The 26,316-nt window shown below is 46.3% G+C and overlaps 1 protein-coding gene and 1 non-coding gene across 3 annotated transcripts; both read right to left on the bottom strand.

Moving 5' to 3' along the window:
- Positions 1–55: 55 nt before the first annotated feature.
- On the bottom strand, positions 56–24,860 carry LOC103721048 (uncharacterized). 2 transcript variants are annotated; one of them, XM_039125238.3, is made up of 7 exons: positions 24,629–24,860; positions 24,447–24,521; positions 2,240–2,367; positions 1,272–1,791; positions 762–875; positions 563–682; positions 56–412 (listed from the first exon to the last, which is right to left on the bottom strand). In XM_039125238.3, the coding sequence occupies exons 1-6, from the start codon at positions 24,713–24,715 to the stop codon at positions 611–613; spliced, it is 996 nt and encodes a 331-aa protein (XP_038981166.3). In that variant the 5' UTR covers positions 24,716–24,860; the 3' UTR covers positions 56–412; positions 563–610. The 2 variants fall into 2 exon arrangements, with proteins under 2 accessions (XP_038981166.3, XP_038981168.3); XM_039125240.3 differs by having other exon boundaries at positions 56–462; positions 24,629–24,826.
- Positions 8,185–8,291, bottom strand: LOC120107994 (small nucleolar RNA R71). Its single transcript, XR_005509551.2, has one exon. It is a non-coding gene; the product is annotated as a small nucleolar RNA R71 (small nucleolar RNA).
- Positions 24,861–26,316: the final 1,456 nt, after the last annotated feature.

Here is a 26,316-nt window from a genome sequence, read left to right as displayed (position 1 = left end):
CTCATGCCAACTGCAGGAAAAAAGTCCAGTCAAAACAGTAAAAACACATCCCACATTAACTTTATGCGCCGCAGCATAATTTTGCCTTCAGTAAGCCTCAAAATGTTGCATTAGCAACTACATCAGGGGGACTCGCCACAAGCCACATGCTAATAAATCCTGGAGAGTGCCAATTCAAATGCATTTTATCAAAAAAAAAAAAAAAACCCAAAAATCTTTCTCACTGATAAATGATAATCAAGAAGTCAATGTTGCCTTTTGAGTGTAATCAGCCTGTGAAGCAAAAATTAGACGAAAGATGCAGCCGACCATCCATGTTGGCTTAAGTTACACAAAACAGCCTTCTTACCCTCCCAATATGCACTGCTTGCCCCCACTTGAGTTTTTAAAGCTGTTCTAATTTATAAGAATCCTGCCGATGCAACAAAAAGCTTGAGTTTGTAAGTAAAAAGGCTCCATCAGCTGAAAAAATCAAAATGAAAATAAATAATGTCCATGGTAGGTGCTGATAAAGACATCATTGCAACTGACAAATAGATACAAGGAAAATAAGACTGCTTACAATGGAATGCCAAAATCCCCAATGCTTTTTCTCTGCAGTGCATGAAAATCAGGCGGCCTCAGCCTTTGCAACCAATCGGATGTGCTTGTCTTCAATCACGAACCGGGAGCTTGAATTTATCTGCAATAATGAGCAAGCGAACTCGGTAAATAGCAAGGAAAGAACAAGCAAAGATGAATTAAGTATTTCATGATTTAACCTTGTCCATCAAAGTGTCTCGGAGTTGTGTCTCATCTTCATTTATGCCAGACTCCTGAAGCGCCTTAAAAACAAGCTTTTGTAACTTTCTTTTCTTCATAATTCCATCTGGATTCTGCCATGTTCAATACATTTATCATTTCAGCTTTCCAAGGAAAAATGGGACGCCTGGGCTATTTTAGTGCAGCCTCAGAATGACATGATAATCTCCGGGATGCTAAAAGAGAATCTCATTTCAAAACATATTAAGGTCCTAACTCAAACACATTTCTCCTATGAAGTGCTCAGAAACATAGATGTCAAAGAAAAATGTAAATCACAAATCCTTTTTTATTAAAAAGATTGACGACAGCACCATTTAACTGGTCACAATTACCCCTCGTTGCAAACTATAGGCATGAGTTGGAAAACACACAAATAAGAAGGGTTGGCAGAAGAAACAGTACTACCATATATAACACAGTTTATATGCACTCAAAAACGATGAACATTACATGTGAAACATACATACCAACTTTAAGGTTGAAGTAACGAGTTTCTTCCACTTGATTTTATGCTTGGAAGCTAGCTTACTGTGTTTATCTTCAGGTCCTTTGTGATTGGATGGTGCATCAACGTGCTTCTTTTTCTTTGGTTGATAGCATGGTTCATCTTCCTGTTCTTTTTGTAGCACTTCTCCATTGAAGTTACATAAATTCTTATCCTCTGTAGTTTTAGATAGTCCCCAGCCAATTGCATCAACCTTTCTCTTTTTTCCAGCCATACTTTCCTTTTCCCCTCCTGTGGCCAATGCCCCAGTGTCTTTCAGTTTATCTCCTTCTTTAGATTTGTCTGCCTTCTTAAAACCATTTGCTCCAACAGAGTCAACCATTGGTGTCTCACCAACACTCCCCTTCTCACTTGAACTTGGTTCTACTGCTTGACTAGATTGATTCTGAGCAGCATGGTAAGCTCGTGCTTTTGCTCTATGCTTCTTGCCATCAGCGTGGAGCAGCAAAGTTTGCTTGCTAGTAGTGGTTGTGTTGCAGAGACTGTAGATGAAAATTCCCAAATAAAATATTAAAAATACAGCTTTATTTATTCAGAAAACAACATGGATGCATGCAAAAATGCACCATCAAGAGAATAAAACTATGAAGGAAGAAGACTTGGGTCATGGGCACGGGAAAGAAATTAACATATGCTTATTAAAAGGTTTTTGTATCGTTTCCCCTAAAAAAAGGTTTTTGTACTGTCCCTGATGTTATTTTAATGTCAACAAAATGTTCCTCACAACTTTGTTGATCAACAGCTGAGTTGCTTAAATAGTTCAGCAAGACAGTGATACAAACAATCCTTAGCAACATGACAATCTAAGAAAGATCTCATCATTTCTGAATAGCTCTACATGGCAGCCATATGTTCATTGAAGATATATCTATACACATAAACAGAAACAACCATTAGATACAAATTATTCTACAGATTTATTCAACTTACCTACAATACCAAGGAGCACGAGAAGATAAACCAACATTTACATCCACATCTGCATTTTGCTTAGGCTTGTCGGGTTTTGTTTGTGGATTGCGCGAAGCTTTCCCTTGATCTTTTGGACCATATTTTTCCTGAAAAGATAATCACAATGACTTGTGACTGAACTCATTGGACATTTCTTCGAAAAACAATAAATAAAAGTAAAATAGGAGTTTCCTGATTATTAGTCGCATGAAAGTCTCATGTTTTGGAAACTATGTTAATGACAAAAATTCCCTAATTGTACTTTGTTAAAAAAATGAGGCATATTGCCAAGTACACACAAGTGTCTGAAGGATATAATGCAGATCGCCAACTTTTTTCCAATTTAAATGAACTTTATTTTTCTTTAGAACAAAAGGAAGCCTGCACACATCAAATACTTTGACCCCTTAATTCATAAACAATGTTTTTGTTGATAAACATCATTGAAATACACATACTAGATCGCATTAGCAAATGAAATAAACAATCTCACAGTAAACAACAAAAACAATGTACATTCCAAGTCATGCTTTATTCCTTATCTTTATGTCAAATTTTCAAAACTCAAACAATAAGAACTTTTACAGTGAGATTTTTGCCTGTTCTTGTTGGGGGAAAAATGGATTGCCCCGAAACACATGAACGCATTGCCGGCACATGATGACAGGCGCCCCAGCAGCAACCCTCAGATGCGCCCGACCACGAGGCGCCCGACCTCGAGGCGCCCGACCTCATAGGCGCCCGACCTCTAGGCGCCCGACCTCTAGGCGCCCGACTTCCAGGCGCCCGACCACGAAGTGCCCGACCTTGGATGCGCCCGACCTCCGGCACCCGACCTCGGATGCGCCCGACATCATAGGCGCTCAACCACGGCATCCCCGACCTCAGAGCTCAAAGCCATGCGGCCCCTGGTCTCAGTCAAGCCAACCCCGATCGACCTCAACCCCGAAGAAGACCCAGTCAAAGGACGAAGCAAACTCCTTCACTCCGTCGAGAGCCAAGCCCCTCTCCTCCTCATCCGGGACCCAATCCCGTGATCTCCGCCTGAACGACTGTCAGCAATTAATGCGCATGGCCTCCACGGATCTCTGGCTTACTCAAAATCTCAGGCCCTCCACGGCAACCAGTTGACTCACTCAACTACGTCCGATCATCCACAACGACTCATCGGCTCCAGTCTAGCTCTCCACGGCAATGCATTAATTCACATGATTGTGCTCAATCATGACGGTAACTCATTTAATTCGCCCCGTCACATCACAGGTAACCCTTTACCCCTCCTATAAAAGGAGAACCTCTTCCTCTTGAAGGAGGATTCTAACTTTTAGACTCCGATATACAACTCATCTCCTTCTCCAAATTAAGCCCCCCTCTGACTTAAGCATCGGAGGGCCGATGTCGGAAGCCCCGGCCACCGGCTTTTTGCAGGTCCCCCGGAGGATGCAGCCTGCCGACGCATCATTGCACCGGAGCTCCTCCTTCTCGGCCAGTGGTCACCCCCGGGTCCAATTTCTAACAACAGTTGGGGCTAGAGGAAGGGCCCGAGTCGTGATCATGAAGCTAAGAAGCAAAGGAGTCTCCAACGCCTCCCGTCACCGTGCACCAACTCCCGGACACTCAGTCCAGAACTCACCACCAAGGCCTCCGGCGGATCCAGTTCCTCAAGTCCAACCGGAGCAGTTCAACATCCTGGTGCAGCAAGTTCAAGCCTTGGCTGCCGCAGTCTAAGGCTTGCAATGCGTGGAGGCCCCTCCTATGCCGCCTCCACAAATTCAGGTTCAACCGGCCCTCCCTCCTGAGGAACCGGCTCTCCAAGGGCAAAATCCCCATGACTCCTCGAGGGTCAACAACGGAGGACAGCGTGGTTACCAGGACTCAACCCGGGTGTCTTCCCAGAGAGAACCACTAGGGAGACACCCAGACAGACGGCCGCAACCCTCAGAGGCGGAGTCAGCCCCAGACGAACCAGCACCGGAGCAGACCACCGTGGCGGTCCCCCAGAGCGGGGAACTCGACAGGCAGGTCGAGAAACTCGAGCGGCAGGTCGAGAAACTCGAGCGGTAGATCGAGGCGCTCCACAGCCAGAAGGTAAGACGTGAGGGTGACTTTGAGTTCTCCACCAAGTCACCCTTCTCCCGCCAGATTGAGGATGAACCGGTCCCACCACGGTTCAAAATGCCCCAAGTAGAGCCCTACAACGGAACTACGAACCCTCTTGACCACATGGAAAGCTACCGGGCCCGCATGGCATTGCAAGAATTCTCGGAGGCTGTGCTCTACAAGGCCTTCCCCGTGACACTCCGAGGGACAGCTCGGCTTTGGTTCTCCGGGTTGAAGCCGAGCACTGTATCCTCCTTCGAACAGCTCAGCAGGCAGTTCGCCACCAACTTTGCTGCCAGCCGACGTCAGCAGCGTACACCGGACTCCCTTCTCGACATCAAGCAAAAAGAGAGAGAGTTTCTCAAAGACTACATCGACCGCTTCACCGCCGCAACCTGGGAGGTTTGCGAGCTCGATCAGTCGATAGCCATGTCAGCGCTAAAGACAGGAGCTCGGTCCAACAGGTTCCTCTTCTCCATTGAGAAAAGCTTTCCCGCCGACTTCACCGAAATGTTGGCCCGAGCTCGGAAGTATGCGAAGGCTGAGGAGGCTATCGCCTCCAAGCGAAGTGCGACCGAGCAGGCCTCGAAGAAACAGAAAAGGCGCCGCGAGGAGCGCGGCTGATGAGAGCACAAAAGAGAAATCTTCATACCATCTTAATTAGTATTATAGCTAATCTTTATTAATAACATTGATTAATTAATGTTTTATTTGTGTTTGAGTGCAAGTAATTCAAGAGACTCAATAACGCTGGGTTTGAGCCCAATGCTTGTAGCCCGAGCTCAACAAATCCCTAGCATCTCATCTGAGCCTCACATCGCTCGTCATCCGCATGCAATCCATATCACTGCATCCAGCTGTTTCAGCTAGCACAAGTGCCCGTATCATGGAGATCCCAGCTCATTCACGTCGCCCCCGCGTATTCCACGCCTGCATGGAAAGTCCAGACGCCATCTTGTTCGCTTGTTCCATGCATCCACCTTCCAGATGCAACATTCCAACCGCTCCAACCGAAGTCATGCACCTCAACAGCCATCTTCAAACTCATCCCAGCAACATCCGTTCGGTTTGTGATCACTCATCAGTCCGCATGGCTTCCTGTCTCCCAGTAACTTCCCAACCGGATCATTCCAAGCGGCGTCTCGTTCGTGGCTTCCGTCTCCCCTATTTCGAGAATAGAATCCACAAATCCAACCGTCCGTGACCTCCCAGCACATGCAATCGGATCATCCATTCCACCTCCTCTGTTTCGGAACAGAGCTTCCAGCCGAGGAGTCTTCTCAACACCCAACGGCCATCCACCTATTCCATGCATCCCATCGTTTTATCTTCTTCCAGCCATTCCCAGCAAATAAATTCTATCCGCGAGGAGTCTTCCCATATTCGCAACTCCCTCCACCCCGCGTCTCAGCCGCATTTCATCCAGCCTCTTCAACATGCTATAAGGAGGGGAGGGAGCCACGAACGAGGGGGGAGCCGTGCAAAGGAGGAGGCCAGCAACTGACGAAAAAGGAGGAGGCCAGCAGCCGACGAAAAAGGAGGAGGCCAAGGGAACCAGCGAAGCAAAACAACTCATCTCCTCTTCCGATCCGTCTTCTCAGCCGGGCGAGAGAAAGAAGAGAAGCATCGGGAGGAGAAAAGAAAAAGAAAAGAAAGAAAACAGAGCCCTCTGTTTTCTTAAGAGAAGAAAGAAAAAAAAAAGGGATTTATGCTTTATTTTATTTATTCTATGCTAATCCCTTTTATAAAAATGCTTGCATCTCATATGGATAGCTAAATCTCTTTTAGCTAAGGCTAGGAAAAAGCCTAGCATTTTCTTCATGTATTTCCTTTAATCATCAATGGAATTTTAATGTTTTTGATTTGATTTATGGTGTAGTAAATTTATAGATATTATTTCAAACTTATATATTTTTTTGATTTGTTATTTCCTCCGGGTATAACAGATGCTTAGAAATCCCTGTAGTTTAAAATAGAATTACTGTAATACTGCCCATAAAACTAAATCTATTTTATTAACGATTAATTGGTATTTTCACCGCTCCACTTTCCGGTTATGTCTTTATTCAGATCTAACTGAGATAATAAGTGATTTTAAGAAAAGCATGATGAAGTGCTAGGCTGAATCCTGATGCCTTAGTTATATCCTCGTCAATTCTAATATTATTTAGCCTTTAGTTTTTGTTCACTGTCAAATTTCTGTGGATTCGATCTCGGACTCACCGAAAATATTACTTTGCTACACCCTATACTTGGGGTATCCTACGTTTAATTTCTTTTGTAAAAAGAGCAAGATTAAAATCGTAGCAAGTTTTTGGCGCCGTTGCTGGGGATTTGCAACGTGCGAACGAGAAAAAGGCTGCAAATTTCAATTTTTAATTTTTGGTTCTTCAATTTTTCTTTATTTTTAACAAGGTTGAAATTTCAAATCTTTTCAGATTCAAGGACGACACAAAGCAGGACTAGTAACGAGGAAGATCAAGATCAAATTTTTGGATTCCCGGAGTGAACAAACTCCGGCCGTGAGTATTTAAATTAATTTTTCTGTTTTGTTCATACTAGTCCTATTTTTCCTAGATTAGAATTTTACTCTTGTTTAAAAAAATAAAAAAATATTAATTAAAATAATAAAAAAAATAAAAAATAAAAAAAAATTTAGCTAGTTTGTTTGATCAACTATTCAAATGCAATTTAATGTCATGACATAAAATGTTAAAAATCTTCTTGATTGTTGCATATAGTATAAAGCATTTGCATAAAATAATCTAAGGGCTGAACCCATTAAAAAGATAAGGTCGGAATTTCATCACTCGTCCTTAGCCCAAAAATCATCCCAGTGCATAAATATCCTAAGCCTAATTAAAATCAACTAGACGTTGGCCCCTAAGGATATTCGAGCTCAATAGGACGAAGACTACTGAAAGTTGCACCAATTTCGCTCTATGGCCCGGGTCGATGTCTAGGCAAGCTTTGTCCCTCTAAGTGATTGAAGGGAGACAGTTTCTGTTCGAGAAAAGTGGGTTTTAAGTGGGACCTTTGCTACACGCATCGTGACCCCTCCACTTACCTGAGAGCTTACCTGGTCGACTAAGGTTACTAGACCGGATTGGAGGCTTAGGTGTCCTCTTCAAACCAGTTAGGAGCTGTCTAGAATTTTTAAAAAAACATTAGAAATTGTTGGGTGATGTTTTAATGCATAATTTTAATTAAATTTTTGTTCGTGTGTTTGTTTAGATCTCTTTAGGTGGTACTTGTACCAACCCAAAAAATAATAATAATAATAATAATAATAAAATATATAAAATAAAATAAAATTTCAGTATATGCTGTTGTGGGAGAGAGAAAATGAATAGATTAATTCGAGTTGAATCAAAAGATAAAAATTTAATTGTTAAAAATTCAAATAATCAAATAGAAGATAATGGTAGTAATCAGGGAGATAATGAATTTCAAGATGACTTACCTATTAGAACGCTTCGTGATTATCTACAAGCCACTAGGACCAATACTCCATCCTGTATGGTTATTCCTACTGTTGCGGGAGCTTTTGACATGAAACCAGAGGAATAATCCAATTACTCCTAAAGTTTCACGGACTTGATTCTGAAAGTCCCAATTTGCACCTGAAAGAATTTGATGAAGTGTGTTCAACACTTCATTTCAATGATGTCACTGAAGAGGTAGTTAAGCTTAAGTTATTTCCTTTTTCTTTAAAAGAAAAAGCTAAGTCATGGTTACACTCCTTAAGGCCTAGGACCATAGCTACCTAGCAAGAAATGACAAGAGAATTTTTAAAAAAATTCTTCCCAACACATAAAACAAACACACTTAGAAGAAATATCATGAACTTTGCACAAAAAGATGGAGAAACATTTTTTCAGTGTTGGAAAAGATTTAAGGACCTTCTGCTTGCTTGCCCACATCATGGATATGAAATTTGGAGGGTCATTAGTTTCTTTTATAATGGTTTGTCCTCCAATATGAGACAATTTGTAGAAATGATGTGTAACGGTGAATTCATGAGTAAGGAACCAAATGAAGCCTGGGATTATTTTGATCTTTTAGCAGAAAATGCACAAGCTTGGGATACAACAGATAAAAATGAAAAATCTAAAATAACACCTAATGCAAAAGGAGGAATATATCTTATTAAAGATGATAATGATGTCAATGTAAAAATTGCTAATCTGACTAGGAAGGTTGAAGCCATAGAATTAAGCAAGGCCTATATAGGAAAAGCACAAACTATTGTTGAAAGTATATGTGGAATTTGCGAGAGTAATGCACATATGACCGAGGATTGTCCTACAATTCCTGCTTTTCAAGAAGTGTTGCATGATCAAACAAATTTCACCAATACTTATAAAAGACCATTTCCAGAAACATATAATCCTAATTGGCAAAACCATCCTAACTTTAGTTGGAGACATGGACCACTGCCAATGAATCTCAAGGAAATTCTGTTCCTACTCCTTATGTGCCACCACATAGAAAATCCCTTGAAGATACTTTGCAAACTTTCATGCAAGGGCAGACTCAAATAAATCAGAATACAATGCAATCACTCCAAGAACTTAAAAATTCTGTAGGTAGAATTGAGGCTCAACCCAATGTTAGGAAAAAAGGGACATTTCCAGCCCAACCTCAATCTAACCCAAAGGGTCAACATGAGGTCCATGAAGCAAGTTCATCCCAACCAAAATTTGAACAAGTTAAGTCTGTCACAACCCTTCGTAGCGGAAAAATAATTAACAAAGAAATTTCAATGAAGGATGACAAACCTGAAAAATCTATTGAAAAGAAGGATGAAAATAATAATGAACAAGATGATCCAATACCCCATCACAAGATAGTTGCTCCATTCCCTCAGCGCTTGCTTGCAGCTAAAAAGGGAATACCTGACCAAGAAATTCTGGATATCTTTAAACAAGTAAAGATTAACATTCCTTTATTAGATGCCATTAAGCAGATCCCATCTTATGCCAAATTTTTAAAAGATCTTTGTACCATAAAGCGAAAGCTTTACGTACAAAAGAAAGCTTTTCTAACTGAACAGATGAGTGCTATTCTCAAACACAACACCCCACCTAAGTATAAAGATCCTGGTTGTCCTACCATATCTTGCATCATAGGAAACTTCAAGATACAACGAGCCCTTCTTGATTTAGGTGCAAGTGTTAACTTACTGCCCTATTCAGTTTATGAACAATTAGGACTTGGTGAACTAAAACCCACCAAGGTTACTCTCCAACTTGTCGATCGATCTATAAAGATACCAAGAGGAGTAGTTGAGGATGTACTTGTCCAAATTGATAAGTTCTATTTTTCAGTCGACTTCATAGTATTAGATACCCAGCATGTCATGAATTGTACCACTCCAATACCTGTTATCTTAGGCGGCCATTTCTAGCTACTTCCAATGCTTTGATCAACTGTCAAAATGGAATAATGAAAATGTCATTCGAAAATATGACTATAGATTTTAATATATTTAACATATGCAAACAACCCGATAATGACAATGAAAATGATGAAATTCATGGAGTTAATCTGATCGACTCCATTATAGAAGATGCTCTTGTCCCATCTCTTTCTTCTGATCCTTTAGAAACATGCCTAACTCATTTTGGAAATACAGAGATAAACCAAAACTTTAGAGAAATCTGTGCCATTTTAGATTCAGCTCCTTTGTTGGATACGGATAGGTGGAAATCTCGTTTTGAAGAATTGCCCACACGCAACAATAGTCCTCTACCATCTAGTGTTCAAGCACCTAAACTTGAGCTAAAACCTTTGCCATCTGAGCTCAAGTACGCATACCTTGGTCAAGAAGAGACTTTTCCTGTGATCATATCATCCCAACTCGAACAAAGTCAAGAATTAAAATTGTTAGAAATTCTCAAGGAGCATAAGGGAGCAATAGGGTGGACAATTGCTGATATCAAGAGAATTAGTCCCTTAATTTGCACTCATAGAATCCACCTAGAAACTGATGCCAAATCTTCTTGTCAACCTCAACGTCGATTGAACCCAAACATGAAGGATGTGGTTAGGGCAGAAGTTCTGAAACTTCTGGATGCGGGAATGATCTACCCAATTTCAGATAGTTAATGGGTAAGTCCAACCCAAGTGATCCCGAAAAAATCTGGTGTTACTGTAGTCAAAAATGCCAACAATGAATTAGTTCCAACTAGGGTCTCCACTAGTTGGCGTGTATGCATTGACTATAGAAAACTTAATTCTGTCACTAGGAAGGATCACTTTCCTCTACCTTTTATTGATCAAATCTTAAAAAGGTTGGCAGGTCATAAATTTTATTGCTTCCTAGATGGCTATTCAGGTTACAACCAAATTGCAATTGATCTTGAAGATCAGGAAAAGACCACTTTTACATGTCCTTTTGGCACATTTGCTTACAAGAGAATGCCATTTGGATTATGTAATGCTCCTGCAACCTTCCAAAGATGCATGCTCAGTATTTTCTCTGACATGGTTGAGCGCTTTTTGGAAGTCTTCATGGATGATTTTTCGATTTTCGGCTCCTCTTTTGAAAACTGTGTGGACCATTTAAGGCTAGTCTTAATTCAGTGTGAGGAGAAGAATCTAATCTTAAACTGGGAAAAGTGTCATTTCATGGTAACTAGGGGAATTGTTCTCGGGCATGTCATTTCATCTAAAGGGATTGAAGTAGACAAGGCTAAAATTGACTTAATTGCTAATTTACCCAACCCAAAAACTATCAAAGATATACGTTCATTTTTGGGTCATGCAGGATTTTATAGGAGATTCATTAAAGATTTTAGCTCAATATCTAAACCCTTATGTAATCTCCTTCAAAAGGAAACCCAATTTGCATGGTCTGAAGAATGTCAAAAAGCTTTTGATAAACTTAAAAGCTTGCTGACCTCTGCTCCCATCATGCAACCACCCGACTGGTCGCTTCCTTTTGAAATCATGTGTGATGCTAGTGAATATGCAGTTGGGGTAGTTCTAGGGCAAAGAAAGGAAAGGAAGCCTTATGTTATCTACTATGCAAGTAAGACTTTAAATAGTGCACAAATGAATTACACCACTACGGAAAAGGAACTACTCGCCGTAGTATTTGCACTAGACAAATTTAGGTCTTACTTGATTGGATCCAAAATCATTATTTACACTGACCATGCTGCCCTTAAGTACCTTCTTTCAAAAAAGGATGCTAAGGCGCGTTTGCTTAGGTGGATCCTTCTGCTCCAAGAATTTTTTCTAGAAATAAGAGATAAAAAAGGGGTAGAGAATGTAGTAGCTGATCACTTGTCCCGTCTCACTCTTCCAGATTCCATAAACAATTCACCCATAGAGATACTTTCCCTGATGAGCAACTCTTTGAGATCACGTCGTCACCCTGGTTTGCAGATATTGCAAATTTTCTTGTCACGGGTGAACTCCCGATTCATTGGAATAAACAGGACAAAAGAAAATTTCTGACCGAAATAAAAAATTTCTTCTAGGATGATCCTTATCTTTTCAAATACTGCCCAGACCAAATTATTAGGAGATGTGTACCTAATGACGAATTTATTAGTGTCATTTCCTTTTGTCATTCTGAAGCTTGCGGTGGTCATTTCTCTACTAAGAAAATGGTTGCAAAAATTTTACAGTGCGGTTTTTATTGGCCCACCTTGTTCAAAGATTCTCATAACTTTTGCAAAGCTTGCGAGCGTTGTCAAAAGTTAGTTGGGATAACTCGTAGGAATATGATGCCCCTCAACCCAATTTTAATTATCAAAATATTTGATTGTTGGGGAATAGATTTTATGGGTCCATTTCCTCCTCCATTCGGAAATTTGTACATCTTAGTAGCTGTAGATTATGTCTCCAAATGGATAGAGGCAATTCCTTGCAAGAATAATAACCATAAAACTGTTTTAAAATTTTTAAAAGAAAACATTCTTTCCAGATTTGGAACGCCTCGTGCCATCATCAGTGATGGGGGTTCACACTTCTGTAATAAGCCTTTTGAGGCTTTAATGCGAAAATATGGGATCACCCATAAAGTCGCCACCCCTTATCATCCACAAACAAGTGGATCAATTAAGAATATTCTGAAAAAAACGGTTAACCCAAATCGCAAAGACTGGTCTTTGCGTTTAACTGATGCACTTTGGGCTTATCGTACTGCTTTTAAAAGCCCGATTGGTATGTCTCCGTACCGTCTTATTTTTGGCAAACCGTGTCACTTGCCTGTGGAATTGGAGCATAGGGCCTACTGGGCTATTAAGAGATTTAATTTTGATATGGATAAGGCTAGTTCACTACGCAAACTTCAACTTAATAAACTAGAGAAAATAAGGAATGAAGCATATGAGAATGCTCGAATTTATAAGAACAAAATGAAAGTCTTTCATGATAGAAATATTATAAGAAAAACATTTGAGCCTTCCCAGAAAGTTCTATTGTATAATTCAAGACTTCATTTATTTTCAGGAAAATTGAGATCTAGGTGGACCGGCCCTTTTATAGTTAAAACTGTTTATCCATATGGAACCGTTGAGATAGAAAATCCAAACACCGGTAATATTTTTAAAGTAAATGGCCAACGTTTGAAGTTATTTTTGGACAACTTTACCCCAGAGGTTGAATCGACCAATCTGGGAGATCCTGTTTATCAGGATTGATCTCTATATCTGCTAGAGATCCTCTGTTTGTACATAATTTGTATCTCTTTCATTTTCTGTTGATATGACAATTGGTGAGCAACAACAGTGTGCAGTCATTCTATCAGGTAAATTCTAACCTTCAGCCTTATTATCCTTCATACAATTATTAATGCCATATTTCATGCATTCATGTTGCAACATTGGGGACAATGTTGAATTTAAGTTGGGGGGAGAGATAAGAGATTACTGTATTTTTTTCTATATACCAATTGTCATATCTTTCAAAATTAAAAAAAATTATTAAAAAATAAAAATAAAAATAAAATAATAATAATAATAATAATAGTAATAATAATAAACGTATATTTTGTTGCATTTTATTACCACTCTAATTTTTCTAAGCAAATAAACATGTGCAGCTATTAAGACAAGGAGCACATTATGACTTATTAGAGACCTATTATTAGATCCCCACACAAGTATTCAATGACAATAGGAAAGCCTCAGGAGTTCACTTGTGTTACCTATTTGTTTGTTGACCTTATTCGCAAGAGAAGTACGAGTGTCCTTGTCCTAAAGTTTATGATTTGGTTTTCACATAAAGATAGAGTTTGAAATTCCCGGCTAGATCACCTAGGTGCTTTATGTTCTGACCTTGGTTGACCTATAGTCATAATACAGTCACGTTATAAAAAAAAAAGAGAGAGAAATAATACAGTTTGTCTTCACTAAGTAACCGGGCTTCTTGCCTACAAAGCAGCGAGTGTTCGCGTAAAAAGATGAAAATGACTGAAATAAGTGACTAGTCTGGCCTCATGGCGTAGTCTGGTTCGAGTAATTAAGTTCGAGGGGTGTTTCACCTAATGCCTTGAGCCAACTGGATCAAGAGTCATTGACCTAAAGCTCGTTACATGGACCTTACTAGAGCCTAATGGAGTTGGACTGTTGTAGTCATTTTGATTTTATTAAAAATATATATATATATATTAAACATGAGTGGGTTAGTTAAACTAAAACCAAGTGACATGTGGATGACTGGTTTGACTCCATTGTTTTAGAACTCTGTGTACCTGGGATGTCTAGTTGGGATTGATAGCTTCATTTTTATATGCAAACCATTCTGGACAAATAACATGTGATATTCGGAAAATTTAGTGGGTCGGGAGCTAACAAATGATAGTTAACACTTGTGAATTTGAGTAGTACACCTAGAACTCAAGGGGTACCCACTTGTGGTGGAGGTATAAATATTCTGAGACGTCACATTTACATTTGCCTTAAGGGTTGCTATGATTTAAAGTATCTTTTAACTTAAAAATGATGTTTGTGGGTAACATCACTGCAAACTCTCACGAGACAACACTCGTCCACTAGGATAACCTAGGGGTTTAACGGCTTGTTGCACGTGCTAAGTGCAATCGTAATGCTCTACGAAAATGAGAATTTATTTTAATTCATGCATATTGATATATATTAATAAAAATGAACAATACTTTGCACTCTCTTTTTATCATTTTCACACTAAATTGCTAGAGACTAGCAATAGGCTAGTTGGGGGGTGTGATGAGAGCACAAAAGGGGGCCGCTCGAGAAGTCGGTCCCCCCACCGAGAGAAGAATCTACCGCGTCTAAGGAGTCCACCTCGACAGCGGGCGCAGCCTCGACCGAGATCCCTGCTTCGGCCGAGGTCACCACCTCGGCAGCGGATCCCCCCGGGAAGGTACGAGAACTACACTCCATTCAACACACCCCGGGCGGAGATTCTTATGGAGATAGAAGGTCGGAACTATCTCCAACCCCCACCCCCGATGCGGGAATCAAAACTCCGGCGCCACTCCAGAATATACTGTCGCTTCCATCGAGACCACGACCACGACACAGATGAATGTTTTCGGCTTCGAGACGAGATCGAAGCACTCATTCGTCGTGGGGTCCTCAACCGGTTCGTGCAGAACCAGCATGATGAAAGGAGGCCGGAGGAGAATGCTGCGCCCCCCGAAGGTCCAAATGACAACAGGCCTATCGCTGGCACCATCAACACCATAGGAAAAGGCCCGGCCGAAGGAAGCTCTACTGGAGAGTCGACCGGGAGAAGGACCCCTTCGAAGCGTCAACGCACTTCTGAGGCCATCTCGTTCTTGGACGAGGACTTGAAAGAAGTTAAAACTCCTCACGATGATGCTGTGGTCATCTCCATGGTCATGAATAAGTTTGATATAAAGTGTGTCTTAATTGATAATGGAAACTCAGCAAACATTTTGTATTATGATACCTTCCAAAAAATGGGAATGACAGATGGCCAGCTCCGGAGAATGAACGCTCCGTTGGTCGGATTCACCGGAGACTCGGTCCCGGTTGAGGGTGAGATCCACCTACTTGTCACGGTCGGGCTCGCCCTCCGAGAGAGCACCGTGAGGACGGAGTTTCTTGTGGTCAGCCTGCCTTCGGTCTACAACGCCATTCTTGGACGACCAGGGCTCAACGCCCTCCAAGCAGTGGTCTCGACGTACCACCTGCTCGTGCGGTTCCCTACCAAAGGAGTAGGCGAAGCTCGTAGGGACCAGATGATAGCCAAGCAATGCTACATGGCGACCCTCAAAGCAAAACAACCATCCAAAGGACCAAGCCAAGCAGAACAACCAATTGAGGCGCCAGCCCAAGTGTCGGACTGGGTCCTGCCAATTGAAACCCTGAAAGTGCGAGACGAGCCTCAGAGAGAACGGGTAGAACCTGGTGAGCTCCTCATCCAAATCCCCTTAAAAAAAGACTGCCCAGAGCTAACCGTGCAGATTGGCTCCGGCCTGAGCTCGCGCGAGAGAAATCATCTGATCGAGTTCCTCCAGTCCAACAAGGACGTCTCTGCCTGGTCGCCCACGGACATGCCGGAAATAGATCCCGAGGTCATGGTTCACCGACTCCCGGTGAAACCAACCTGCAAGCCTGTAAGGCAGAAGAAACGGGGCTCTGCGCCAGAGCGACAGCGAGCGGCGGCCGAGGTAGACAAACTCCTCGAGGCCAGCTTCATCCGAGAAGTCTCATATCCCGACTGGCTCGCCAATGTAGTCCTCGTGAAGAAGGCTAACGAAAAATGGCGCATGTGCGTGGACTACACCGACCTGAACAAAGCCTGCCCAAAGGACAACTTTCCCCTTTCCAATATCGACCAGCTCGTCGACTCCACCTCGGGACACCAGCTGCTGACCTTCATGGACGCCTTCTCAGGGTACAATCAAATCCGACTGGCGTCCGAGGACGAGGAGAAGACGGCCTTCATCACTGACAAGGATCTCTACTACTACAAAGTGATGCCATTCGGCTGAAGAATGCCGGAGCGACATATCAGAGGCTGGTCAGCCATGTCTTTAAAGATCAAATAGGCCAAAACATGGAGGTTTATATAGACGATATGTTGGTGAAGAGCCAGACAGCAGAGCACCACATAGCTGATCTCAATGAAGCTTTCTCCACCCTCATGAAGTACCGAATGAAGCTCAACCCCGCCAAGTGCCCCTTCGGAGTTATTTCGGGCAAGTTCCTCGGTTTCGTGATAACCCAGCGCGGAATCGAAGCGAACCACAAGAAAATCCGAGCACTGCAAGAAATAGTGCCGCCAAAGACAGTCAAGGAGGTACCGCGGCTTACCGGACGAGTTGCGGCCCTGGAAAGGTTCGTCTCCAAGTCAGGCCGAACGATGCCTCCTATTCTTCAAGATCCTCAAGCGGCCGAAGAACTTCCTGTGGTCCGAAGAATGCCAACAAGCCTTTGAAGAGCTCAGACGCTATCTTGCCTCCCCTCCGCTCCTCACTAAGCCTCAGCAAGACGAGCTCCTCTATCTGTACCTGGCCGTCTCCCCGGTGGCGGTAAACTCGGTCCTGGTCCGAGAAGAAGATAAGTCTCAAAGACCAGTGTACTATACCAGCCGGATCCTGAGGGATGTCGAGACCCGATACTCCAAGCTGGAGAAAACAACTTATGCTCTGGTCATCTCGGCTTGACGGCTCCGACCCTACTTTCAGGCCCATACTGTGGCCATGCTGACCGGCTAGTCTATAAAGCAAGTTCTGCAGTGGTCGGATCAAGTGGGGAGGATCGCAATGTGGGCGGTCAAGCTCGGAGAATTCGACCTCGAATACCGCCCGAGGCCAGCAGTTAAAGGCCCAAGTGCTCGCCGATTTCATTGTTGAATGTACTCTGCCTGATGATCCCGGGCCCGAGCTTACATCGACAGAGACCCCAGAGCGGCCATGGATTCTACATGTAGACGGCTCCTCGACCTCGGGCGGTAGCGGAGCGGGCCTCATCCTCACCAACCCAGATGAGGTAGTTGCAGAGCAGGCCCTACGCTTCGAATTTTCTGCCTCAAACAATGAGGCGGAGTATGAGGCGCTTATTGCCGGGCTGAAGCTAGCAAAAGAGCTGAAGGTTGAGAGCTTGAAGGCCTTCAGTGACTCTCAACTGGTCGTGAGCCAGATTTTGGGAGACTTCGAAGCAAGAGAGCCATCAATGCAGAAGTATATCCAAAAGGTTCGAGACCTCACCCCCACACTGGGCTCCTTCGACATCCAGCACATCCCCAAGGCGGAGAATGCAAGAGCAGACCAACTGTCAAAACTGGCGACCTTCCGCATGAGCAAGCACCCAAAGACCACAGTGCTCGAGTATCTCCAGGCACCTAGCATCGAAGAGCCTGAACCAGCTCTCTGCATCGAGATCGAGCCGAGCTGGATGGACGCGCTCGTCGCCTACCTGCAGAGCGAAGTCCTCCCCAATGACGAGCTCGAAGCCCGTCGGATTAGGCGTCAGGCTTCTCGATACCTCCTATACGAAGGCAAGCTCTACCGCAGGTCATTCACCTCTCCTCTTCTCAGATGTCTCCGCTCCTCAAAGACGGATTATGCCATGCGAGAGGTTCACGAAAGAATCTGCGGGAACCATCTAGAAGGTCGGGCCCTGTCCCACAAAATTCTGCGCCAAGGATATTACTGGCCCACACTCCAAAAAGACGCATTGGACTGTCCAAAAGTGCGATCGGTGTCAGCGAAACGCTAACATTCAGCGCCGACCTTCGGTTCCACTGACCTCGATCAGCGCTCCCCCTGGCCATTTGCCCAATGGAGGATCGACATCTTGAGACCATTCCCTCTAGCCTCAGGACAGAGAAAGTTCCTCATCGTCTCCATCGACTACTTCACCAAGTGGGTCGAAACCGAGCTGGTGGCCCAGATTTCTGAGCCGAAGATGCGAGACTTCGTCTGGAAGTCAATAATTTGCATATTTGGACTTCTCCGCATCCTCATATCCGACAACGGCCGTCAATTCGACAATGCCCGCTTCAGAAAATTCTGCTCCGAGCTCGACATCGACCACCGCTTCACCTCGGTCGCCCATCCACAAACAAATGGAGAAACCGAGGTGACGAACCGCACCATCCTCCAAGGACTCAAAGTTAGACTCGACCGAGCCAAAGCGCAATGGGTCGAGGATCTCTACAATGTCCTCTAGGCCTACCTAACTACATTTCGACTTTCCACCGGCGAGACTCCCTTTAATCTAGCTTACGGAACGGAAGCCGTCATCCCCTTGAAAATAGAACTTCCGTCGCTGAGGGTGGAGAATTATAATGAAGCCTCCAACTCATCTCAACTCAAAAACAACCTGAACCTCGTGGAGGAGACAAGGGAGCCTCCGGCTCCCTCGACCTCGCGCATGATCCCCCGACCAAGTTCGGGATGCCCCGCTGCGTCGACTGCGAGCCCCCGGCTCTCTCAGCCTCGGAAAGCATCGCAGACTCGGCCGCGAGCCCCCGGCTCCCTCAACCTCGCGTATGATCCCTCGACCAAGTTCGGAATGCCCCGCTGCGTCGACCACGAGCCTCCGGCTCTCTCAGCCTCAGAAAGCATCGCAGAGTCGACTGCGAGCCCCCGGCTCCCTCGAACTCGCGCATGATCCTCCGACCAAGTTCGAGATGCCCCGCTGCATCGACCGCGAGCCTCTGGCTCCCTCGATCTCGAAAAGCATCGCAGAGTCGACAGCGAGCCTCCGGCTCCCTCGACCTCGTGCATGATCCCCCGACTAAGGTCGGAATGTCCCGTTGTGTCGATCGCGAGCCACGTCTCCCTCGACCTCGGGATGCCCTACTGCGTCGACCGCGAGCCAAGTCTCCCTCGACCTCGGAAAGCACTGTTGGGCACTGTTGTGTCGACCGCGAGCCAAGTCTCCCTCGACCTCGGGATGCCCCGCTGCGTCGACCGCAGGCCCAAGCCTCCTCGACCTCGGGAAGCACTGTTGGGCACTGCTGAGTCGACAGCGAGCCAAGTCTCCCTCGATCTCGGGGTGACAACTCCGCGACCTTTTGACGACATTCAGCGCGCCCCGACAATGCGCCTCGAGCTAAGTGGAGGCACCTTGCTGAGCCGACCACGGGTCGCTGAAGTCGACCTCGGAGCAGAGTCGCTTAGCTCGGCTCGGGCAACCCGTCCCGAGACACTTAACTCTAACTGCACGAGAGGTACACCCTACTCGGCACGAATATCTATCTATGCTTGGTTATATTGCAGAACGATCAACGGACGAAGCCCGCCTCCCATATGTATCTCCAATAAAGCCCCGACCAGATCCGAGATCCTCCGACCAAGATCGGGATGCTTTGCTGAATCGACCACGAACCGAGTCTCAATCAATCTCGGGAGGCATCGCAGAATCGACCGCGAGCCCAGGCTCCCTTGACCTCGCGCGTGATCTTTCGACCGAGTCCGGGATGTCCCGACCGAGCTCGGAATGCTCCGCACCGCCAATCTCCAGCTTGATCTCTGCCTACTTCAAATCTCTCCAAACAAAGGCCCGACCTAGTTTGAGACGGCGTGCAACAACGACCTCGAGCTTTGCCCGATGATGTCCCGGCCAGGCTCGGGGATGCCAAGTCACTGGCCGCGGACTCAAGTTCCGCCTAATGGCGCCTCGACCAAGTTCGAGATCAAAGAGCATGAAAGCCCCGACAGCAACTCAACCTCGGCCTACGCTGCCATTGAGCCCGAACTCAAAGTTTTAACAAGGTTCTCCCGGAAGCCGAGCCCAAAGACTTGGCAAAATTTTCCCGGAAGAGGAGCCTAAAGGCCTAATGGGACTTCTTCGAAGCCCGAGCTCGAAAACTCGGCGAGTTCTTCTAAAGTCTAGACCTAGAGCATTAGCATAATTCCTGTGGGGGCTAAGCCTAAAGACTTAGCGAAGTCTATCGGAGCCCAGGTCTAAAGACTCAGCCGAGCTCGAAGACATGGTAAAATTCGCCAAACGGGAGTTCAACTCAAGCAGCCGGGATAAAAGTTCATCAATTATGCAAATAGAAGCAAACACAAATACACACAGAGTTTGAAAAGAAGATACTTCATTGATTGAAAGCCCGAAGGCTATGTACAAGGTTTGATTCTGAGGCCGACTCGTCTGGCCGCACAGTGGCCGCAGAGGCCGACCTCATTTACAAAAGAAAAAGAGAAAAAAAAAGGAGGCTAAATCCTAAGGGGCAGCAGCCGCTTCGGCATCGACCTCAGGGTCATCCACAACAATCACATAGGGGTCCTCGGTGGAAACTGCCTCAGGACCATCCACAGTGGCCTCGGACGAGGCTTCACCAGTAGCCTCGGAAGCACCCCCAGCGGCTTCCCCAAAGAGAGCCTCCCACGCCGTTTGCTCGGCCGCATTAGTCTCGGCATCAACGGTCTCCTGCTCGGCCTCGGGCTCGCTCTCGTCTTCGGCGATCCCCATCCTGGGCCGAATGCCCTTGAGGTCAAGCTGGGGACAATACCGTTGCATTTGTCGTCGAAAGTTCTCGAAGCCGCAGATGAATCCGTCCACGGCCTCCTCCTCCATCAAATCGCGGAACTCTTCCGACTCCTGGAAGAGTTGCACCGCGTCTCGGGCCTGCTCCAGCGCCCTTTTTTTCTCGAGCCTCGAGCTGCTCGATCTTCAAATGAAGGACCCCCTCCTCATACTTACGGCCAGCAATCTCGGAGCGGGCCTTGACTAGACGCGCCACGGAGGCGCGCAGCTCCGACCTCGCCAAAGCATGCGAGGCCTTCTCCTCTTCGAGCTAGCCGATTGCCGCTCGGCCTCGGCAGCCTCCATCCTCGCGACGGCCTCCCTCCGCGCAGCCTCGGATTCGGCGAGCCTCTTCTCTTTGGCTCCTCCGAGCCTTATCCTGGCACTCCGACGCTATAAGCACCAGCATGTCGATCTCATGAAGATGCTGTAAGAAAAAGGTGATGATGAGTAAAGGTCAAGGAGATGCAAAAATTGAGGCAAGAAAATAAAAACAAAAAACGGCTTACTCGGATGGCAGTGCAGTAGGTCTAATCGATAAGGCTACCGAGATCGATGGCCTCGAACTCGATCCGGTTAGCTGGGAGCAACGCGAGGCGAAATATCTCGCATACGACATTGCTATCACGGAGGGCCGAATCGCCCTCGCTGGTTGGAGACTCCGGGCCATCAGGCCCCCTCTCGGAGCGGCCTCCGATCCCGGACGAGCTCGGAACGTCGGCCCTCGACGAGCTTGGCCTGTCCGAGCTCGGAGCAGAAGGACAATAAGAGCTCGGGACCCCAAGGCCGCGGCTCGGCTCGGGACCCGAGCGCCGCAGGCAGACAACTTGCCGACCCGGCCGCTGAGAGATGGGGGCTGGGCAGGCTAGGGCCGCCGAATCCCTTGCCCCCTAGAGCCCGGGCTCGCGTGCTCGGCAGATGAAGTCTCCATCCGGACGGATTCGGAAGCCCCAGCTTCAAGACCCGCCCTCTCGGCGGAAGCGGAAGTTGAGGCCAACTTGGCCTTCTTTTTGGGCGCGGGTTACGCCCCACCGGCCTCCGCCGCCCTTTTCTTGTACCTAGCAAAAAGGGCCGCGTTGCTGGTCACCATTTGAGCGATGTCTGAAAAAGAGAAAAAATCCCAAATGTCAGGTCAGCAAAAAAAAAAGAAAGAAAAACAGGAGGGAAGAGAAAAGCAAAAGCCCTCCGAGCGGACGCGGGCAGAAGACCTACTATGGATTTTACTGGGGACGCCGACGGCCGAAAGAAAAGGAACAAGACGATCACTGGGAATCGCCTTGGAACACCGTCGGGAAGACTGAGCAATAGCTGGAAGAAGGGAGGGAGAAACAAAAAACAACAGTAGCGGCGGCCAAGTAGAAACTTTTAGGGCCAGGTCAGGGATTTATATAGACCCCCCTGACGGCCCAGATTGACAGAGCCAAATCCCGCTCTCCATCCAGATCTTGCCACATGTCGGCCTCGGAAACCAAAGCGGCGTATCCACCTAGATCGGCGCTTTAAAAGCAGAATCGAAGCGGCATCTCGTCGAATCCTGGAGCCTCATCATGAGCCCGCGGCCCAGAGCGACCTCGAAAAGCAAAAGGGCGTCTCGTCCCTTCGGGCCCCCATTAAAAGCGCCCCGGAGCGCGCGAACCGGCGGAGCAATTTAAAGCTGCCTGGCCCCACCAGCATAATAAAGGCAACTACTTCCTTCGTCCGAGCTCGTAAGCAGCTCAAACTCGAAAGTTGGGCGTAGTGTTGAAAAAAAAATGGATTGCCCTAAAACACGTGAACGCATTGTCGGCACGTGATACAGGCGCCCCGGCAGCAACCCTCAGATGCACTCGACCACGAGGCGCCCGACCTCATAGGCGCCCGATCTCGGATGCGCCCGATCTCCAGACGCCCGACCTCTAGGCGCCCGACCTCGGACGCGCCCAACATCATAGGCGCCCGACCTCGGATGCGCCCGATCTCCAAGCGCCCGACCTCCAAGCGTCCGATCTCCAAGCGCCCGACCTCGGACGCGCCCGACCTCGGATGCGCCTGATCTCCAGGCGCCCGACCTCAGATGCGCCCGACATCATAGGCGCCCAACCTCAGATGCACCCGATCTCTAGGCTCGCAACCTCAAGGTGCCCGACCTCGGCATCCCCGACCTCAGAGCTCGAAGCCCTGCGGCCTTGCGGCCCTTGGTCTCGATCAAGCCAACCCCGATCGACCTCAACCCCAAAGAAGATCCGGTCAAAGGACGAAGCAAACTCCTTCACTCCGTCGGGAGCCAAGCCCCTCTCCTCATCCGGGACCCAATTCCGTGATCTCCGCCTGAACGACTGTCAGCAATTAATGTGCATGGCCTCCACGGATCTCCGGCTTACTCAAAATCTCAGGCCCTCCACGGCAACCAGTTGACTCACTCAACTACGTCCAGTCATCCACAACGACTCATCGGCTCCAGTCTAGCCCTCCACGGCAATGCATTAATTCACATGATTGTGCTCAATCATGATGGTAACTCATTTAATTCGTCCGGTCACATCACAGGTAACCCTTTACCCCTCCTATAAAAGGGTAACCTCTTCCTCTTGAAGGAGGATTCTAACTTTTAGACTCCGATATACAACTCATCTCCTTCTCCAAATTAAGCCCCCCGGGGGCCGGTGTCGGAAGCCCCGGCCACCGGCTTTTTGCAGGTCCCCCGAAGGACGCAGCCCACTGACGCACCATAAGCACCGGAGCTCCTTCTTCTCGGCCAGTGGTCACCCCCGGGTCCAATTTCCAGCAACAGTTTTGATGAAAAATAAGTAAGAAATTGAAATCTAATATTCAAGGAAGAGAAAAACCATGAACTTGAGGAATTCTACTCAACGTAGAAAATTCCCATCCCATGCTCTTGGGATTCTTGAATTTCAGAAAAAACACTTGGGTGTTTTTTCTTCTACACCATAACTTGAGCACACACGTCAAGCATCAATACATTCAAATCTAAAAAATCAAACAAGACTGGCACAATTGCACTCGCAAGAAATGGAAAACGGCCATATAGTTTAAGAATATTCTACCAAGATAGCATGCTCAGAAAGAAGAGAATGTTTCTCATAAAGATGCTTAAGGTCTCCAGATATCCACTTCCAGAAGTCATATAGATAAAAAGAACCATCGTAACTGCATTCGCTGGTTCAACAATCATTCCAAGGTTTCAAGAATTTCGACCATTGCAAGATTTTAAAATCCCTTCAACGATGCAAAATAAACTAATTTATGTGCGGATTCGAGTGAAAACATAAAACTACTCTTAGGAAATTCAGCCCAAAAGGATGAGAATATAAACTGCAACCAACCAACTGTCATCAACCACGAACAAAACTCTATCTAAGATGCATGATGCAAGCTCCTTACAAGAAGTTATATCAGCAGAGGCTGGTTCACCAATTATCCAAAGATCAAAACTTTACAATTCTTAGCATCATAAGGTATAAAAATCCTTCAAGGTTCAAATATATATATATGCGCTGATTTCAGGGAAAGCATGCCCATTGATACTTTAAAAAACAGACCAAAAACAAAAGAACCCAGATCGCAACCCGCAGTTATCACCCACAACAAAAATTATATGATTGATTCGTATCAAATCAACAAATAAACAAACAAACCGCTTCGGAAATGCACTGATTGTGGCTCTGAACGCTCTGCTGGCTGAACGTCTCCCCGCAATCGATGCAGGATAGCTGCAAAACAATATCAAGAGAAAAACCCAATAAGATCTCTCACAAGAAAAGGAACAAGAAGGAAATAATGAGGGATTTTTAGGGTTTCAGGCATGAAGGAAGCCAACCTTGAAGGCGGAGCAGATACGGAAATGATTGGGGAGCTTGGGCTTCTTCAGATTCTCGCCACAGTCCTCGCACTGGAACCACACCATTCTGTTTCTCTACCCCGGCGAGAGAGCGAGCGAGCGGCCTCAGCGGCGGCGAAAAAGCTCGGGGTTTTTCTCGGGTCTAGGGACCGAACCGGAAGCAAAAACGGGTCCTCTGGCTTTTAATGGTCGGCTTCTTAACGTTGAGAGTGTTTTCGGAACACGGCAGACGTGATTTTACCAAATGTCTGGATTCGGCAACGTTCAGGCCCATAAAGACCAAACCTAGCGCATGGCCCATAAAGCCGTTCAATATCCATATTTCATTGGGATAAATAGGTTCCAAGTGGAAACACCAATCTTTTTCGAAAGGGGCAAATATAGTACTTGATGGGGGGCAAAATGGATCGTCCAGCCCACAACTAAAAGGCCGCCCAGTTTCGGCCCAATAAGCGTCAAAGCCAACCGGCTGAATCTTTACTTCGGCCCAGAGTTAGCTCGACTTCGGAATTCCGCCAAAAGTTCCACCAACTTCAGATATTCGCCGACTCTCCCAATCAAGGTCGGGGCGCCTGACTCAGCAATACGCCCCGATCTTCGAGCTCGGGACGCTCTACCGAGCACACCTCGAAACCCGGAGAGCCAAGCTACTCTCAGCACCCGTCATGCCGACCTCGTTAAACACATGATGTGGCCTTCCTACGAGTTTGGCCTTGCCAACAACTGCACCCATGTGCGCGCCTACGCCCACCTACGTGGTCGTACATTACAATACTATCATGCCACGTCTCCATAACCGGCCTTTAACAGTCAGACGGCACCTTAACTACTTCGGCCATACCCTGCTGTGACTGTCAACACCCTACCGTTTTCAAGAACGGGCAGTACTACACTCCACTAACCAGCCTAAGCTGCGCACCATCCGGCTCAGAGCCACGCCCCCTCATGATGAGGGCCGACAGTGCCTCTGCCACCTGGGCCACTCCACCAGGAATATAAATAGCTCGGTCAGGTAACTTCTAGGGGAGCTTTTTTTTTATTGGACCAAATTACTCTAACTTGATCGTCGAAGGGCCCTCACCAGAAACACCGGTGAGGCTTTGTGCATATCCACGGCTGTCGCATAGGAGGTGGCTCTTGTCTTCTCCTTTCAACCAATGGCGGCTTCCTCGACTCCACCGGCGTGGTCACCCTCGGGTCAAATTTGAATCACAACATTTCTGGCGCTAGAGGAAGGGCCTGCGCTGTGACCACAAGGATAATGAGCCAGGGGGCTCCGAATGCGTCAAGCAGCCGGCTGCTCTCTTCAAAGTCCACCTCCTACATCGCACGTGCCGGTAGACCAAACTTCTGAAATCCAGCCAGAGCAGTTTTATTTGCTTGCCCAGCAAGTCCAAACCCTAGCTGTGGTTATTCAAACCCTTCATCCGGCTGGAGTTTCATCAATCGCTGAACTCGATAGAAAAGTTGAGGAAATGGGGCGACAAATCCAGATGCTTTGGAATCAGGTTGCGGAACTCTGTGACGAGCGCTATCGATCGAGGAGCAGGTCCCCTCGGAAGTCCAGAAGACATGTCTCCCACTGAAGTTTTGAGAAGTATACTCCCCTTACGTCCTTCTGGGCCAAGATCCTCACGGAAATTGAGGGTTGCGGCTACCTCCAATCT

Source organism: Phoenix dactylifera, chromosome 1, assembly GCF_051530095.1.
Source record: "Phoenix dactylifera cultivar Ajwa chromosome 1, Ajwa_hap1_PhDact_Kaust_v1.1, whole genome shotgun sequence".
In the NCBI taxonomy this organism is placed as follows: domain Eukaryota; kingdom Viridiplantae; phylum Streptophyta; class Magnoliopsida; order Arecales; family Arecaceae; genus Phoenix; species Phoenix dactylifera.
This window is presented reverse-complemented; position numbering and strand designations above follow the sequence as displayed.

Bases quoted from the DNA above. Each gene is read 5' to 3' on its own strand.
- LOC103721048 (XM_039125238.3), bottom strand. From the start codon at position 24,715: ATGGTGTGGTTCCAGTGCGAGGACTGTGGCGAGAATCTGAAGAAGCCC. The intron at 876-1,271 runs GTATGTATGTTT...TGAACATGGCAG, and splicing joins TTACTTCAACCTTAAAGTTG to AATCCAGATGGAATTATGAA. The intron at 683-761 runs GTTAAATCATGA...TCATTATTGCAG, and splicing joins GAGACACTTTGATGGACAAG to ATAAATTCAAGCTCCCGGTT.